The sequence below is a fragment of the Aulonocara sp. 'chitande type north' Nkhata Bay genome, linkage group LG12, assembly GCF_057382095.1.
Source record: "Aulonocara sp. 'chitande type north' Nkhata Bay isolate Kocher_YH1m ecotype deep benthic linkage group LG12, A_spYH_male_GT1.1, whole genome shotgun sequence".
Lineage (NCBI taxonomy): Eukaryota > Metazoa > Chordata > Actinopteri > Cichliformes > Cichlidae > Aulonocara > Aulonocara sp. 'chitande type north' Nkhata Bay.
The window spans coordinates 13992570-14011182 of NC_141355.1; the positions used below are offsets into that span (position 1 = coordinate 13992570).

General features: G+C 40.9%; 1 protein-coding gene across 1 annotated transcript in view; it reads right to left on the reverse strand.

Annotated features, from left to right (window-relative positions):
- LOC147317053 (transmembrane protein 132C) overlaps positions 1 to 18613 on the reverse strand; it is a 167539-nt gene that overhangs the window by 82420 nt on the left and 66506 nt on the right. Inside the window, exon 3 of the mRNA XM_086313656.1 lies at positions 3336 to 3482. Coding sequence (XP_086169782.1) covers positions 3336 to 3482 — 147 coding nt within the window. The remainder of the gene's footprint in view (positions 1 to 3335; positions 3483 to 18613) is intronic.

Consider the following 18613-nt stretch of genomic DNA (forward strand, 5'->3'; position numbering starts at 1 on the left):
ATGATTTTACTACTGTAATGGAGAATGTGTACGTGTGGGTGAGAGAGACGGTGAGGTCGCGGAATAGCGTGGAGAGAATAAAACCTGCTTAAAGGAGGAAAATAGCTCCAGAGGCAAGGAGGAGCCAGCTGCCAAGTGTTGCTGCTCAGTCCTACTTAGGCTGTTGCTGTAGCTCTGCTTAGACCTATAAGTAAAGCAAAGTGTATATGGTGCATGAATATATGAGTTTCTAAGGCGAAGCATGCAGTTGGATAAACTTTGAAAAACTTAAAACTGAAATTCAAGTTGAGAAGTGACCTTGAAGAAAAACACCTTTAAGCTAGCCTCATATAACCGGACAAATGCAGATTAGTGTGCCAGCTCTCAGGTCAGTTTTGACTTCTAAAGGGTGTCATCCACAGCCTTTGTCACAGTTCTGGGTCAGTTTGACCCAGTATTATGAGTTGTTATGTTTTGGTGTGTTTTTGCATTTTGGATTCTTTTCTTCTTATTATGATGATGATGATGGTGATTATGAATCTATGTTTTAGTTATTCTTGTTTAGGGATTAGTTCGTAGGTTTTGTGTTCTCTTGTTTATTGCAGGTTTAGTTCAGTGTCTAGTCTGTCTCAGTGTTGTGTCTGCGTCTTCGTGCAGTGTTTTCTTGTTTCCTGTTTTTTTGTGAAGGTCTGCGTCTCATGTGAGTGTGTTCAGTTTACCTCCCTTGTCTCGTCTCATTAATTACTCCCAGCTGTGTCCACCACCTGTGTGTAATCTCCCTGTGTTTCTTTGTGTGTATTTAAGTTGTGTCTTCTGTCATTGTAGTTGCTGGTCCGTCTGTATATCCACCATGTCTCACTCGTGTGTTTTCCCTGCTGTCCGTCGTCATTCTCGGCTGCTCATCCTCCTTCATGTTCATGTCCGGGTTTGTGTTCACTAGTTTAGTTGTTCTCAGTTTAGATAGCCTTCTGTTCCTTTTGCCGTTTGCCCATTTTTATTTTGTGTTTAATAAACCACCCTCACACCTTTGCAAGTGCCTGCATTTGGATCCTCCTTTATTTCTTCCACACGGCTCATCTCACTCGCCGTAACAGCCTTAGACCAAAATACTTATTGGACCTACAATAATTAGACCTATAAAAAGTCATCTTAAAAACGTGTGGCATTGTGCACTGTAGGCAGAGCTGTGAGAACATTTGTGTAAACCGGAAGGAGTCCAGATGAATTCTGCCAGAACAAATGAAACATGACCTCCGAGTTTCATCTGGTACCCATGCTACCTTTAAAAGCTTCCTTATTCTTGGACACTTCTAAAGTAGCTTTGTATGACTCAAAGTTCAGAATAATCTTTGCTTTTCTTATACTGACCACTGGTGAAGTCGCTCCATTCAGTTCAAAAAAATCATTAAAAGCCCCAAATTAGCAAAGCACTCATGCCTGTGATGAGCCTGATCACAACTGTACTACAGAGATCTAAAATGCATTTTAGTATTCAGGTTTGTAACAAAATATGATGTAAGATCAACTCTAGTCCAACACCTTTAAAATCTCACAAGCTTTAAAGCAGGGGTCCCCAATCCCAGTCCACGAGGGCCAGTGTCCCTGCAGGTTTTAGATGTGTCCTTGATCCATCACAGCTGATTTAAATAGATAAACAACTGTCTTGAAGTTCTCCAGAGGCCTGGCAATGAACTAATCATGTGATTCAGGTGTGTTGACCCAGGGTGAGATCTAAAACCTGCAGGGACACCGGGCCTCGTGGACTGGGATTGGGGAACCCTGCTTTAAAGCAACAAAAAACTTCCCAAACAGAAATCAATTTCAGCTTTCAGCAGCCTCAGAGTGCATTTAATATCTTATTCGGTCATGATAACAAACATGTTAGCCTAAGATATTCTCACCATTATTTCTATGTGAGTAAAAATAGGCTGGAACAGACAGACGCAAACATAATGATAAGACTGAGCTGTCAAACCTTATTATGCGACTGAATGGAGCGTCTGAAAAGTTTTTTCAGTGCGGAGGCGACTTTGAGTTCTTGGGGCAGTTCATGTATGAAACTGGCTGTTAATAAAGTCCAAAAATGTACTGCCTGTTCTGAGAAGCAAAAATATTAAATCCTCACATAAAAAGGCCACTGAAATCTGAGCATAAGCATCTGCAACAGACACAGCATGACTCAGCTCCTGGCTTATATGTAGTTGTGCAGATTCACAATGACACATCTATTAAAATCTATTAATTTTAGACGCGCAACTATTCAACGGCACGCGCAGCTGTCTTTGTTTTATGTGCTGTAACACTGCAGTTAGCCTACAATCACTCCTTGTGATGATCCACTAATAGTAACATGTCTAAATAAATCACTGGACCAGCAGCTTTAAATTACACATGTTTCACAGGCTGCTCTACACTTAAATAACCCCTGCACAACTTTGATTATAAAGTTGCAGTTGCAATGTCAGGAGTCTTGTTTTCTTAAGGGAGTGGTTTAGAATTTGCTAAGTGGAACGAAAGCTTAAGAGCGAATAAGTAAGCCTTCCCCAGCTTCACATCTGCCTCTAATCCATAAAATTACACCTGTCACTAGAAAGTTAGATTTATTAAAACTATTTCCTTATCCGAGAAGGAAAAACTATTAAAACGCACAAAGGCCTTCAATCAGCACTTAATTAACGCGGCAACCTTTTTTCTACCCCCCCCCCCTTCCTCCTCTTGCGCTGGCAATCACGTTCCTATCTGCCAGATTAGTTTAAGGATGTGAATGCAGATGGGAAATGACCAAAACAACTTTGAGGCCTGCTAGTGGAGAGAGTAAGTACGCAAATAAAAACGACAGCACGAGGGAAAGAGAGAGAGACGGAAGAGGGGATGCTGCAATAGTCGATTAACTTTTCTCTCTCCACAGTTGTGTCAACAGACGTGGCCTTTATGTCAAGTCAAGTGTGTCATTTGAGCAAAGAGAACATCGCTTAAATAACCATTCACACGGTGCCTGTGAGTGTGTGTGTGTGTCTCCTTCCAAATGTGAATGATCAGCAACTTTTTAATTCAACAGTAAAAATCACTCTGGAGATAAGCCTACTGAAGCCATCTAACTGATGCTACTAACTCAAATTGTGCACATCCGAAAAGTGACAACTACTTTTTTAGCGGCTAATGTGAAGTCAGGCTGTTGAGTTCAGTAGTTATGAACACATTAAAAAAATAAATACACATACTAAAAAGCTGTCATCAGTGAGGAACTTACTTTAATGTCTTATAATTGAAGGTCATGAAGATGTTTACAAGTCACTAAGAGGCCATTCTCCCAAACTCGATATAGTCATTCAAAGAAAAGCACTTTATGGGCTGACCTTTGCTGATCATAGCTGGACTCCTTCCTGCGGCAGTGGAGAGTCACCACTCGGTGGCCTTCGCTCCTCACATCTTGACTAACTATCCACTGGGTGGGGTTGCTGGGGCGAGCGCCGAGGAACGTCACGCCTTCTTTTAACTTCACTCTGCGGAGAAAGCAAAGAAAACGTGCCCAATGATTGCATATGTTGTTGTACATCTACGAGTTACAGGATGGATCCTTTTTTTGGTCATTCTGTTCTGTTCATCACTAGCGTGCCTTCAGCTGGTTGTAAAAATGCGTGTCATTTCATATTTGCGCATCCTTTATGTGCGCGTTTCTCTACACTCTCACCAAGATTTGATTGAAAATGTATCAAAACGAACAAAGCAAAGCCTCGCCGGGATGTGCCATGTGTGGTAAATGTGCTGTTTGCCATGACATCAAGTGGGATGTGACCGTATCATTATGCTATTCCTCTCCGTTCCTCGCCTCCATCAGTAATAGATTCACTCCCTTGCAGTCTGAAAGAAAATTTATAAAAAGGTTTCTTTGACTGTGGCAAAATAACAGCATCAATGTCCTTGGCTTAGCAGGCTACAAAGAACAAAAAAAAAAGTCCCAAGGAAATAAAAGAACATAAAATAAATCAAAATCTTTGATGAACATAACCCAGATTATAAAGCACATCCTCTGAACAGAGACTGATTTAAAGGTAAAAGTGCTGACATAAAATATGTTTAGGCTAATGTTTCAATCAATAACATGGTCCCAGCCCCGTACGATTTTATCGGAGAGTGGCAGCAAAGTTCCAAGATTGAAGAGAAGACTAAATTATAACAGAAGGCCCAATCACTTTCCCCATCCAATCCATACCAGGTTGGCAGATGAGACCAAAGATAAGGCTTTGCTTTCATCCTGAATTTGTTACTGCACTTTAAAATGCAATTGCATGTCTCCATGCCAATGAATATAGCGGCCCTCCCCAGTCAAGCCTCTTTCTTTGATGTAATATCGTCTCATGTTGTGAGGGCGGTTATATGTGAGAAGTGAAATGGGTAATATGACAGATGGTATTCTTCATCTCTCTATAGGAACAAAGATAAACACACTTAAGGCAGCTCTGTGAGAGTGCGCATACTCCGTGTGTTTGTGCGCGCGCGTGTGAAATAATATTTCTTTGTGTTGCTGTTTCCGAGATAATTTGATGTCTTTCTGCCAGCTGCTTCCCTTTTGAGATGTGCACATATAGATGAGATCATATAGAACATTTATAGAGTTTTCTACAAAGCCGCATGTTTAGTCTCGATCAGAGTATCCAATTTTTGGACGATGCAGTGATAGGTTGCCATCTTTCAGACCATGCTCAGAGTACAGTGAATCGTGAGATCCGCTGACAAATTGCAGGTCTGTGAATAACAGGCAGTCTTCGCACAGTCAGCTGCCTAAGTATCTGGTAAACATATATTTTGCCTATTTTGGCTACCTGTGAGGTAAAGGATTCACTTTAAATACCTTTAGTTCACATATAAATGCTTGCATGGGCTTTTCCTTGAGTATTTGCAGAGATATTACAGTTTTATACCCCTTGTTGAATGCTTAGACCAGCTGATCAGCAGCTGTTAATAGTCCCAGACTGGTTTCTACAGCCTCGCAGCTGCAGCTCTGAAACACTAAAACACTTCAGGTCAGGTTGTTTGCTTCTCTAATAGCTTTCAAAGCTCACCTTTGCTCTTTAGCCTTTTCACGAGTGTCATTCTGTGAACAGTATAAGATGTTAGCTTTAGATATTTAGAATTATGTTTTAATCATGTTCTATATTTTTTAATTATTTTCTCTTATTGTTTTGTGATTTCAACTTCTCCATTGTTTTAGTGATTGTTGTGTAGCATTTTAGTGAGCATCCATACATGAAGAGCAGTCTCCTGTGGGTCATCTTAATAGAATGCAACATGTTGAAAAAATGCATGTGTTGGTGTCACGCCATTATTCAGCTGATGCTCTGCAGCCTTTATCAAGCAAAGGAAACACAACTGAAGATTAGTGAATTAACACTACAGAAATACAAATAGTCTAAATAGTAGCATAAGGCTACTCTAATGCACTTACACTTAAAGGAAAATTAGTGAAACTTTAATAATCAGCCTGTTTACAGCAGTTGTGTGGCATCCTTTGTGAGAAACTGGCAACACTGACAAGGAAGAAAAGCCTAAGAATCCTTCTGGATATTTTTGCCCCTAATTGATTTGAACAGTATTTGTTAAATCTGTAAACTGGCAGAGATCGATTCAGCACTAAAAATCACCAAGGTGCCCATGAAAAGTGCTGCTCTTCTCAGAAATCCAGTGAGGAATGTAATTCTCACAGTATTTCTTTTACTTGCAGGTGTTCAAGCTACAAACTGCGCAAAAAAGAGATAAATACAAACTGAACTGGCCCTACGGTACCAGCTCTGCTGCTTGTTATATTATCATCAGGCTTTTGTAGAATAATAAAATTCATACTCATGTTTGTGTACTACTGCAGTAAGAGTGAGTAATAGCTCATAACAAAAAGTGGCCATGATACAATATATTTGTCCACAATGTTGGCTACAAGGCTATTATGTATTTCCTTTGAGGGAATGCAAAAAGATCCCGGTTGTTGAAATACTCGAAAACAGCGTGAAATCACAGATAGAGGGAAAGTAGCTACATCAAAAAAAAAAAAAAAAAGATTTACCACTGCATGTTGTTATGCAATCACAGAGAACATCCCAAAATAAAAGCTTGATGCCGCTCTTAAAGGATTAATCACACACTAGGTTTTTTTTTCTATTAAAACTAGATTCACTGTTTAAACCAGAGAGAAAGACAATGCTGTGGTAAAACTTTCAAGCAGTGGCAAAACAACACAAAAAGCTCGTGTACAGTCCTCCACAGGTCCCAGTGGATGCAGCAGGGTCTTGTATCTGGTTTCTTTACACTTGAGTGATCAGGATGTCTATCAGTGGCTTCTAGTGAGGTCTCACAATGTTTTTAGTCCCAGAGGGGAACCAGTCATTACTCCACAGACCATCTCCGAGCTCACAGAGCAGTTGTTGGAGTGCAGTTGAAGTGTCTTTTATTGACTTAATGATCACTTTGGGCTTGAACCAGACAGTGTAAGAGTCACCTGCAGGTTAAATAGCTCACATTCAATCTCAGTGACTTCTGGATTTATGCTGAAACCTCAGTCAGGCATTCTCCATGTAAATAATCCTCATCAAAACGCACTTTTTTTTTTTACATAATGCTAACATTACTAATTTAAACTAAAAGAAAGAACAGTACAGGATAGTTTCATTATAGCAGGACAATTATAAACATGCCAAACTTATGCTACAGCCAAAGTCAGATGTGGTGTGAAGAATTGGTGGCAGTTCATTGTTTACTAGGTGTGGGTGTTCTAATCTGCTAATTGTAATTCAGGAAATAAAATAAAAATAAAAATGCATGGAAATCAATACTAAAATGCTATGTTAATCCATTCAATACTTGTCAAGTCATCTCAGAAAAGCCCAGAGCGTGACTCTGCAGTGGATATTAGAGGAACAGTCAGGAAATTGCAACATAAGTTGGCATGAAAAGGGTTTAAAAATCTATGCAGCAATATTCCCATCCCTACAGAGCGGTGACATATACATAGTTGAAAATAAACACTAATATATATATAGGCTGCTGTACAAATGCATGAGTCATCTTTATGCTTGCATTATTTTTGTGTTTTTTTTGCTTGCCTTACAAATTTCAAGCTAAACTTAATCACACAGCTCTATGACAGGACTCCGGTAAAGAATGAAGTACAAGTCAGAAAGTAATCCTTCTCAAAGCTTGACAAGCTGACACTCCTCTCAAAAGTGAAGGAGAGAACACTTTATATCAATGCATCTGGGCTCTCCTCAGTCACTAAATATGTCTCCTGTGCAGCCACAGCACTGAACTGTGTCTGAATGTTCTGAATATTAAATATTACACAACTACAGGGGGAGGAAAGAGACAACAGCCCACAGTGGGAAGAAAGAGAACAGGAAAAGAGCGTTTAGCTGGCAGTGTAAAGTGACGTAAGATGCAACTTCTTTAAAGTGTCAGCGACTCTAAGAGACCCTGACAAGCCTAATTTATACCACAGTACTGTAAGACAGAGACAAAAAGGACTGAGTAATTTGAGTAATGGATGCAGGGAGTACATGGTTTGTACTCCCAGTTGTAGTTTTCAAATCACAGCTTGCTATTTATGCTGTAAAAAAGAAATAAGTAACATAGCTATAAGTAAGGTATTTACATTTTTTCATCAAGCTAATAATGGGCTAGCGATTTTTTTCAGACGGGCTACCCTGCCCGTCGGGCTATTGTAGGAAAAATATATGTCAATGCTTTTGCATTCTTTCAGAAATGTAGCTGGGTAATTATGTCATTGGCATCGGTGAGCCACTGTCAATATGTGACATATTGAAATCGCGTTTGAATTTGCGCTTGTTTTTTTGCTTTCACTTTGCAATGACAGCACTGATCTGTGAGTGATGATAATTTGTGCACCAATTCCTCTGACATCGTCTTATTAATCGTTAGCTTACTATGCAAACATGACAAGTGAAATCTCCCGCAGCAAGCTTAAACATGTGAGAGGTTGATCGCGCAGAGAATCGCTGAGCTTATGTGAGTCCGTGTGTCAAAGCAGCAGGATATATATTTTAGTTCTGCTGAGCCAAATAAGACAGGTCGGGGTGAAGAAGTGACAGCCAAAGAAAAGCTTACCACAAAACGGAGAAGTTATGACAAATCAGACTATAAGGCAAAAAGAAAGTGCAGCTTTATGGTTTCATGGACAAAAGAATTTCTGTGGCTGCAATATGACGAGCTAAATAACCAGGGCTGCACATAAGTGGTCCGCAGGTGCGCATTCGCTGTCAAAATAAAAAACGCGCACAAGGGTTAGGGTTAAATTTAAAAACTGTACTTTTGAGTTAAAATATATATTTATAATTTTAATAAATGACAAATTAAAAAGGCATGAACATTTTTTTTTTTTAAAAATATCGAACCGTGACACCAAAGTATCGAACCGAACCGAACCGTGAATTTTGTGTATCGTTGCACCCCTAATATATACATACATATATATATATATATATATATATATATATATATATATATATATATATATATATATATATATATATATATATATATATATATATTAGGGGTGCAACGATATTCGTATCGATATTGAACCGTTCGATACAGTGCTTTCGGTTCGGTACGCATATGTATCAAACAATACAACATTTGTAATTTATTTTATCAACTTTCCTTCTGACTATGCTGTCTGTGTTGAGCGCTCAGTGAATCTGCGTTCGACTACTCCGCCTAGGCTACACTGTCGAGCGCAGATCCACTGAGCGCTCAACACAGACAGCATAGTCAGGAGGAAGAGCGCAGGTAGGGTTGCCAACCGTCCCTTAAAATACGGAATCGTCCCGTATTTCGAAACAAAAGTACACGTCCCGTGTTGAGCTAATAAGGGACGCACTTTGTCCCGTAATACAGTGAGAATCAAAAGTAGTCTATAAATGTTTATGGAATTAACACTTTGTTTAAAAACATAATTCCCAGCCCCTCTCCTGCTTTGTGACCAATGAGCTGACAGCACACTTATGACAATTCGAGTATGACAATTCAGATTACCGCTCATCTCATTGGTCGAGGAAAGGTCGCTTGCGGAGAAAATACCGGAAGACAACAGATGACCACAACAAGAAGCATGGCCAACAGGGGAACAAACGCCGACTCTGCGGTGCAAGTCTCGGATGACAGTACACCTAAAGCTGGGCAAACACTGTGCGATTTTTTTCAGTCACGTTATTCAGCTCCTGCTCAAACTGCACGATTGACTCGCAGGGGTTAGAAGTTGGTAGGTCACGATGTACTCTCACACTATACCGCCCGATGCTCTGATGCGACCTGAGTGCTCACACTGTGCCTCCATAACATGAAGGTTATAACAGAAAATCTGTCGCTCGCTCTCTCTGTCTTTCACTCACACAGACACACCACTACCATCAACTTTGCTAAATTGCTAATGAAAAACATTGATCAGGCAGCTGTGATTGAGCAGCAGTGTAAATCCAACTATTTTCACGGTTGTTGTGGTCGTGATAATTTTGTGATGCCACATCGAAAAGGCTCGGATGAGCTTTCCAAAGTTCTACAAGTTGTGCCTCCGTCGCTTGTGTCCAGATCACACGCTGCACAGCCGTGCTGCGCCGTCTTTTTCACCAACGTTTACGTTTGCGCGTGAGCAGTGTGAGCGCCTGTGGTGACACCCTCACGAGCGATTGATGATCGGGAGCTGGTCGTGAGGTGTTAATCACTTCTCTTTACCCCACGTATACTACACGACGCACGATGAAGGCCAAAATCGGTCCGATCACTCAAAAATCGGCTCAAAATGGGCCAAAAATCGCACAGTGTGAGCCCAGCATTAGAGCACCAATGTTTGTTCCCCTCAGAGAAAGGGAAGAATGGGAAAAGGAAAACACCTGGCTGGAAAACGTTAATATGGGCATGTGCAGTGAATATCAGCGCTATGTGGCCAGAAGTGTGATAATATAATTTATTTTGTGTAATAAACAACTGCAAGGATAGATGATTACAACAAATTGATGACTAATACATAAAAGTAATACATAGATGAATAATGATGATGAGTTATGATGCGTAATCATGGGAACAAGCGGGTTTACAAACAGGAGCAGCTGATTAGCATTAGAAAAGCTGAAATAATACCTCAGCTGAAGCCAATTGTACTAAATGCACTAAATGTGCACTGTTACAAGAATATTTTTCTTTCTATTGTTTTCTATTATTTTAAGTTAAGCAGGACAGAGTGCTTTTAAAGAAAGATTTACTTATATTCTCAAAAGTTAAGCATGACAGGCTTCTGTTTAAGAAAGAGACCTGTTTTACTGTGTTAATGTTGTCATTTTGAGCTAAAAATAAATGGCTAAATGATCATTTGTTTCACATGTGTTCATATCACAAAGAATAGAATATGCATGTACTTAAATCAACTTCAAGTCAAATGGTTAAAAAAATAATTTCACACACAAAAAAAGAGCTAGAAAATTCACCACACTGGGAAGGGTGAAGACAACTGGGTCGCCCGGCCCTGGCCACGAGGTGTCCCTTATTTATTTTTCAGGGAGTTGGCAACCCTAAGCGCAGGGCAAGCTAGCGAGACAGAAGTTAAGCTCTCCTTGCAAGATGGACCTCCCCCACTCTCATTCAGATCTGGCGTTTGGAATTATTTTGGTTTTCATGTGACGTATGACCCTGAAGGTAAGCGAGTCATGGACTAAAGTAAAACAGTATGTTGGATGTGCCATGCAATGCTTAATTACATTGGTGTGAACTAGTGTGTTAGCGCAGTTAGCTCGTTAACGTGTTGGCCGTCTAGCCCCATGCACGGGGCGATCGGCGGTAGCTCGTTAACGGAGATTTGCCGTGTTGTGGCGTTAAGGTCATTTCAACGAGATTAACCTGAAAGCACTAGTGGGAACACAACGAATATGACTGCACATTTACGCCGACATCATCCTAGTGCAAAGACAAAAACAACAAGCATGCTACTAACTTTAGCCGAGTCATTTAGACAGCTGTTAGCACGTGATTCTCCTTATGCTGCTGAGAATATAGCCCAGAAGAAGCGGATCGTATAGCTTTTATTTTGGAAAGAGACATTTCTCTGTAATAAACTCTCTTTTCCAAAGATGAGTGATTCCTCAATCAGATACAGGGCTTGCAAAATTGCTAGCCTGACGTCCTGGAGCTAGCGATCTTTCCAGTCGGGCTACAAAAATCTATCTCTTCCCTGCCCGTCGGGCTATTGTAGGAAAAATATATGTCAATGCTTTTGCATTCTTTCAGAAATGTAGCTGGGTAATTATGTCATTGGCATCGGTGAGCCACTGTCAATATGTGACATATTGAAGTCGCGTTTGAATTTGCGCTTGTTTTTTTGCTTTCACTTTGCAATGACAGCACTGATCTGTGAGTGATGATAATTTGTGCACCAATTCCTCTGACATCGTCTTATTAATCGTTAGCTTACTATGCAAACATGACAAGTGAAATCTCCCGCAGCAAGCTTAAACATGTGAGAGGTTGATCGCGCAGAGAATCGCTGAGCTTATGTGAGTCCGTGTGTAAAAGTAGCAGTATATATATTTTAGTTCTGCTGAGCCAAATAAGACAGGTCGGGGTGAAGAAGTGACAGCCAAAGAAAAGCTTACCACAAAACGGAGAAGTTATGACAAATCAGACTATAAGGCAAAAAGAAAGTGCAGCTTTATGGTTTCATGGACAAAAGAATTTCTGTGGCTGCAATATGACGAGCTAAATAACCAGGGCTGCACATAAGTGGTCCGCAGGTGCGCATTCGCTGTCAAAATAAAAAACGCGCACAAGGGTTAGGGTTAAATTTAAAAACTGTACTTTTGAGTTAAAATATATATTTATAATTTTAATGAATGACAAATTAAAAAGGCATGAACATTTTTTTGTATCGAAAAAATATCGAACCGTGACACCAAAGTATCGAACCGAACCGTGAATTTTGTGTATCGTTGCACCCCTAATATATATATATATATATTTATTTATTTATTTTATTTTATTTTTTTTATTTTTTATTTTTTTTCACCAAACAATGTTTGATGTAACTTCTTTGTAAACATTATAACGGATTAAAGTTTACATTTAACCTGTAATCTCATTAGTTAACGTTGTAAGTTGTGATCATTCCTTTCCGACACACATACAATCATCACTCTTTCTCAGATAAAGCGAAGGAGCTGGCAGTGCAAGTACTGTAAATTCTAGCCTCTTATTTCTCCCTAGAATCCGTTGCTCTCTCCGCCAGCCATTTTCCCTCAGACCTGATTATATGTGCAGACTCCTCAGGGGCTCCTTTAATAAATAGTGATGAGCTAAGTAGGAGAGCTACTTCTCAGCAGGGCAGTGAGAGAAATAAACATTTCTGGGGGAAATCCAATAAGGTTGAGACTGACGATAGTCCCTATGCAGCATTCTGTATCCCGCAACTGAGGCTGCACTCCCCTTACCTCCGTGGCCTGTTTCCATCAGTCTCTGTTGGGCTGCTCTTGGCTCACTTGCATCACAGGGCTTGGTGACCTATTCTGACCATTTCACTCCACTGACTCCTCTGAGAACCATATGCATCTGCAATCAGCAGCTCCCAAGGAAGCTTTTCCTGTTTTATTGTGCCATCCCGCCTACATAAACAGTGTGAAGGGAATGCAAGAGCTCAGTGGGAAATGAAGAAAAGAGGGAAGCTGCAGTGTGAGGGAATGGCAGAGAAACAGCAGGAGGACAGTACTTTGTAATGGTTGAACAGTAAAAAGCGTCGCCTCATCTATGAGTGTGCTGCTTCATAGAACATAACTGCTGCAAGAGCAGAGATCGGAACGAACATACACACATATACAACATGCCAAGAAATTGAAAAACCAAAACTAAAACAATGATAATAATAATGTAAAAATAAAAAAAAAATCAGGCCAAACACCCACACTTAAATCCCAAAGCGACATATCGAAACACACGGATTCTGTTTCACAAAGGCACAATAAGGCTTTAAAACTTTTGCTGATTCTTAAAAAAATAAAACATGGTTTTTATTTTTATACTTTTTGCTGATTTTTGTTTGCATGTGTGACACAGAGTTCATGTAGGGGTCATGTAGTGTAAATGCTCATATAGTGGAATTAACATCAGCACCTCTCCCTCTGTTAGTTTGCTTTGCTTATTGATGTTAGCTACCGTCCTTTTATGTCATAATAGCTAGCTTGGCATCCACTGAATGGATTGCTCAAGATTACCAAGACACCCAGAGGCCTTTTGTTTACCCATCAGGTCAGAGTTTTTACTTATTCTGCAAAATATCTTAGCAGCTAGCAGATAGACTGCCTTGCAAATTCATGTTTGCTGTGCAACATGCCCAAGTTGCTCTGAGGAAAGCCCCTGTCCTGTGTTTGTTGAGAACTTTATTGTTAGCATGGAGAAGAGGACACAGGTTATATTTGTCTATCTCAGCAAACACAGCAAACCAAGTCCAAGTATCAATTTAATTAAATGATATTTATATAACTCCAAATCACAACAGCAGATGCCTAAATGTGCTTTATATCATAAGGTAAAGACTCTAAAGAGAAATACAGAGAAAATCCCAACAATCAAATGACCCCCTTTGAGCAAACACCTGGCAACAGTGGCAAGAAAGACTCCCCTTTTTAAAGAACAAATCTCCATCACAACCAGGCTCAGGGACGGCACTCATCGTTGTCTTATCCAGGTAACTTCAGGGTTACCTCTGGGTTGTCTGTACTACCAATGTGGTTCACTTCTTACCTGGGTATATTGCTATGGTAACTTCCAGGTTAGAGATCAGCAGGTGCCTTCTGACTGTTAAACATCACCGAGGCTGCGGCTGAGAGTTTTAAACAACAGTTTTTGTTTTTAATGTTAAATTAATGAATTACTTGATTACAGTACAGCACATTCTCCTGTTGCTTAATGATAGAGTTGTGATAGTTTGATACTGTTAACTTACACAGTCTGCACTTTTTTCTTTCCAGGCTTCAAACAGGCTAAACTTTATTAATATGGTAGCTCGTTCCCAATTTCACTGACCAAAGCTGTTAAAGCTGCACACTTGTAGTGCTGCTCTAGTCTACAGTACTTTTCCTCTCTCACACACACACATCCCCCTGCTTTGTCTGTAGCAGCAGTGTTTCTTTAAGTATGTATTACATATTTAACCTTTCAGGGTCTGGGCATGCATGGGGGCGTTTTGCCTTTGCTTTCTATCTCTATCTCTCTCTTTCGATTTCTATTCTCTTAGATGGAGAGGTGGGCCAGTCTGTGGCTACAATTCTCCGCCATCCACTGTGGTCTAGTGCTTATTGCTAAGCAATTTGTCCAGTGACTTTGGGCCCCGGTTTGTCTCTAAGTTCTTCATCTGGAGCTCACTCTGTAGGCTATCTATGTTTCTGTGACGAGTCAAGCGCTGACGGCCAATCACCAGGCTTCGCTATTCATGCAACGAATCATTCTCTGGGGATCTACAGACTTGTCTGTACCTCACCCACCTGCCAACTTTCCACTGAATCACTTCTGGTTGCCACCACCCCCAGCCTGCCCACCAGCTACCCCTCCCAAGTCAGATTCCCTGACATTAATAACTTTAATCATTGGCTTTAATCATTTGTCACTGTAATAAATCTTTTACATTTTGTTTGTAGGGGTCTGAGTCTGCTGCTTGGGTCCAAAAACTGGTAACATCATGACAAAACTTGTCTAAAGAGCTTGGAAAGAACAGCATCTGGACTTCTTTAAGTTTCACTTCCCATCTGAGAAGCTTCTTCAGTTCTAAGAGCAACTGGTGAAGAGTCCCAGATTTTTAAGCCCTATTAGGAGTTTCCCTAAGAGTATCGTGGACCTCCTACTGATCCTCTGCCTAATCACATGAGCCAAGGTGTGAAAACAGGTGAGGGTCACAATTAGCCAAGGTTTCAGGTGAACTCGTTGTTAGACCTGGTGTATTGTTCCTGTATAAAATCAGTCACTCTGTTACCAGTAATTGTGATGGTCAGGTGCTGCCGGCTCTTCTTTTTTTCATGGACACGTGCTGCATCCTAGGTGAACTTAGGAAGTTGATAACCAGCTTTGTGTGACTGCATATCCTGACTGTCAGTGTTAGGGTCAGAGAAGCAAGGTAATAGAAAGATATTCTGGGTGTGCTGAACTTGCTTTGTATTACAGGGCTCTGGTTAGCATCTTTATGATAATACTGTGATTTTTAGCATTTTAGCATGCTAATGTTAGCTGCTTCCTTCAAAGAGTTGGATATATTTAAGAGAAAAATAGAAATTTGTCTTTATTTTTTTTAAACAATTTGTACAATCATCTTTAAGTAGAAATGTTTTCACATTTTTAGATGAGTTCTCCCAGATCTTTGAAAAGGGGGCGTCAGGCAGGGGTGTTCAGGAGGATGGACTGGTTCTTTTAAGGTCAAAGTGCTGCTGTGCGACATCACAGAGTTTTGTTGTATAGACTTTAAGTCTTGTTTCTTTTAATTCACTCTTCAAGGAAAGAAACACTGTTTGGGTAAGTACAAAAACAGTGACAAAGATAAAGGGTAAAAGAAGCAGCAGAGCGACTGAGTCAATACATCAGAAGCCACAGAGCATGACTGCACAATCCCGTGGTGCTGCTCCTGGCTTCTCAACAGCAAAGGAAAAAAGATCTTCTGATGGCATGGATTACAAATAATCCTAATACGCGTTATTGAAAATGTCCTGCGATATACACAGACTCAAAGATTAACAGTGATAAAATCAAAATGTTCATAACTGATTTAATGACACAGACCTTGACTGTCACTGTTCAACCTTTTTTTTTTAAGTCAATAAAAATATAATAAGAACAATTACTTTGCTCTTCTTGAGAGCACCATAATGTCAGCATAAAATTTAAGGATTCCTCACCTATACTTAAAACATACACACACACACACACACACACACACACACACACACACACACACATTAGTTACACCTGGATTGGCTTCAGAACTCCAAAATTCTTCACGGCATTGGCACAACAATGTGCTGTGCTCAGACATTTTGGTCCATATTGACACGATAGCATCACAGTTGCTGCAGATTTGATAGCACCACATCCATGATGCACTGTATCCCAAAAGGTGCACTACTGGGTTGAGATCTGGTGACTGTGGAGGTCTTTTGACCGCAACCCAATGTCACGTTCAAGAAACCAGTTTGCTTGAAGCAGCCATCAGAAGATGGGAAAACTGTGGTTAAAGCACTTAAAGTACTTTATACAACATGTCTCAGTCATCCATTCACACACACATTCATACAAGCACTTTTTTCTGTTTGCTATCTAGCTAACATAAAGCGATGGACATGACCAACCACAGTACCCAGATAGACTGTGGTGGTTAAACAATGCTCAACTAATACTAAGGGCTTCAAAGTGGGCCAAGAATATAACCCCCGCACCATTACCTGGAGTGTTGATACAAGCCTGGATGGATCAGTGCTTTCATTGTAGCCTCAATGTTACACATGGTGTGGTCTTCTGCTTCCATTGCCCATGATGCTCTTCTGCACACCTTTGTTGTAATGAGTAGTTACATCAACAAGACCTTTTCGTCCAGAGATCTGCCATTCACTGGATTATTTTCCCCTTTTCGAACCATTCTCTGTAAACTCTAGTCAGAGTAAATCACTAGTTTTTGAAATACTGAGATCAGCCCATCTAGTACCAAAACTTAAATCACCCTTTTTCTGATGCTTAGTTTGATGCTCACTTCAGCAGGTTGTCGTGAACATGTCTACATGCAGAAATGCACTGATTTGCTGCCATGTGATTGGCTGAAATAATCACTGTTGAATGGGCATACATAATAAAGTGGCCAATGAGCGTATAAGAAATATTTGAGCTTTTATTTGATTTGCAAAAGGACTGTGACCAAAAGGCTGAAAAAACCCCTGTAAAAAAGTCTAAAACAATCAAATACATTAGACTATTATGTTTCTTTGGCTCATGTATCAATGGGGGAGCCACTAAATGCTGGCAACCTGCTCTACATACGGTAGTATTCGCCCAACAGGAGACACATTTGATTGGTTTTTCATTTCAGAATCACACAGCAGAGATTACAGAAGTGCCCATTGTTATGCTGAGAGCCCATAAAGGAGACGGGAAAAGCATTTTGTATGGAGATCTGTTTGCCAATTACTCTATCTTTTGTGTAGACACGGTGTGTGCAAAGAGGTGTGTGCAAAGAGAGGGGAGCATCTAAAATCCCATATGAAGAATTCATATGATTGCCATCATGGAGTGTGGTTTTGTGGTGTTCTCACAGAATGAGTCCACCTAATTGGATTTTCATGACATCCAAGTGCACAGCAAGAGAGAAAAAAAACATGCAGGGGGGGGACAAGCAGAACGGAACGAATAGATTCAAAAATACTTGGATGTGTTTACTCAGATACTTTAGGACTTATATTTGCACACATTTTCCTCCGGTTTCATTGGATACAAGGTTTTCTATAAAGCCAGAATAAATTGGAACTAATCTCATTCAATAATATTGCTTGACTCAGCCTGAAAGCTTGTGAAACAGTTCTGTGAATTGGAGTATCATCCCCTTGTTGAAAAATATTAAGGTAGAGGCGTTGATGTTTTTGCGAGCCGGTAGTGTGGCACAACAAAGGCTGCTGGAAAGTGTGTGTTTCCACTCTCTCCTGCATGGGGCCAAGCAGGCAGCCAGGGGCTAATCTGCAGATGAACGCGTGTAGACAAACATGATGCCTTTCATTTTGAGCAAAAAAGCAAGATTGGCACTGAAAACGTGCGTGCACATGGGCACACATGTACTCATGCGTGTATGGCTTGAACGTGTGCACACTAACAGGCCCGGGCCTGTGACAAAGAGATAATGTCACAGTGGTACCCTTGGCAAGAGACTGAATTGCACAGTTTTCACCTTTTTAGCTCATTTTCATTTTATTTCCAGTTTTAAAAAATTGGGGAAATAAAAAGAACCATGCCCACACACGACTAGTAAATGGGAAGCAGTACTGATGGTTTTGGGCTCTGTTGCTCACATATTGATGTCTCACCTCTGGCTTCATGCAGCAGATGGGAGAGAGCCAAACAGTCCAAAGGATGAGTAATGAAATCTGCGCTGTAACTTATGATGTAACCCAAAACCCCTTTTAACCCTTTTTTTTTTTTTTTTTTTTTTTTTTTAAAAAGGTTCCTTCATGTAATGATCTGCTAGAGGGTGTGGGGGGGCCACAGCCCCGTCCTCCAGGGCATGAAGCAGGTATGGAGGAGATCAAAACTCCAGACATCCAGAGGCCCCCAGAACACAAGAGACCAAGGAAGACCAACAGAGGGGCAGCCGCGCCACTGTCCCAGTAAGAGCTGAGGAGAGTCCCAGATGAGGGCTCACTCAGCAGCCGCGGAGCAGAAGCCAGGGGGAGTTGCAGTGACGCGCCCGTGAGCTCCGCCGGCAGCCAGCCGTGCCTGAGTGACCGAGCCCCAGGCCGAGAGGCCAGGGGCACCCCACCTCCGAAGTGGCCCGAGCGAGTCCCAGGCTCCAGGCCCCGATAAGCGGCCGCCAAGGAGTGAGCCGGTGTGTACCTGGACGCCCATCCCCGGA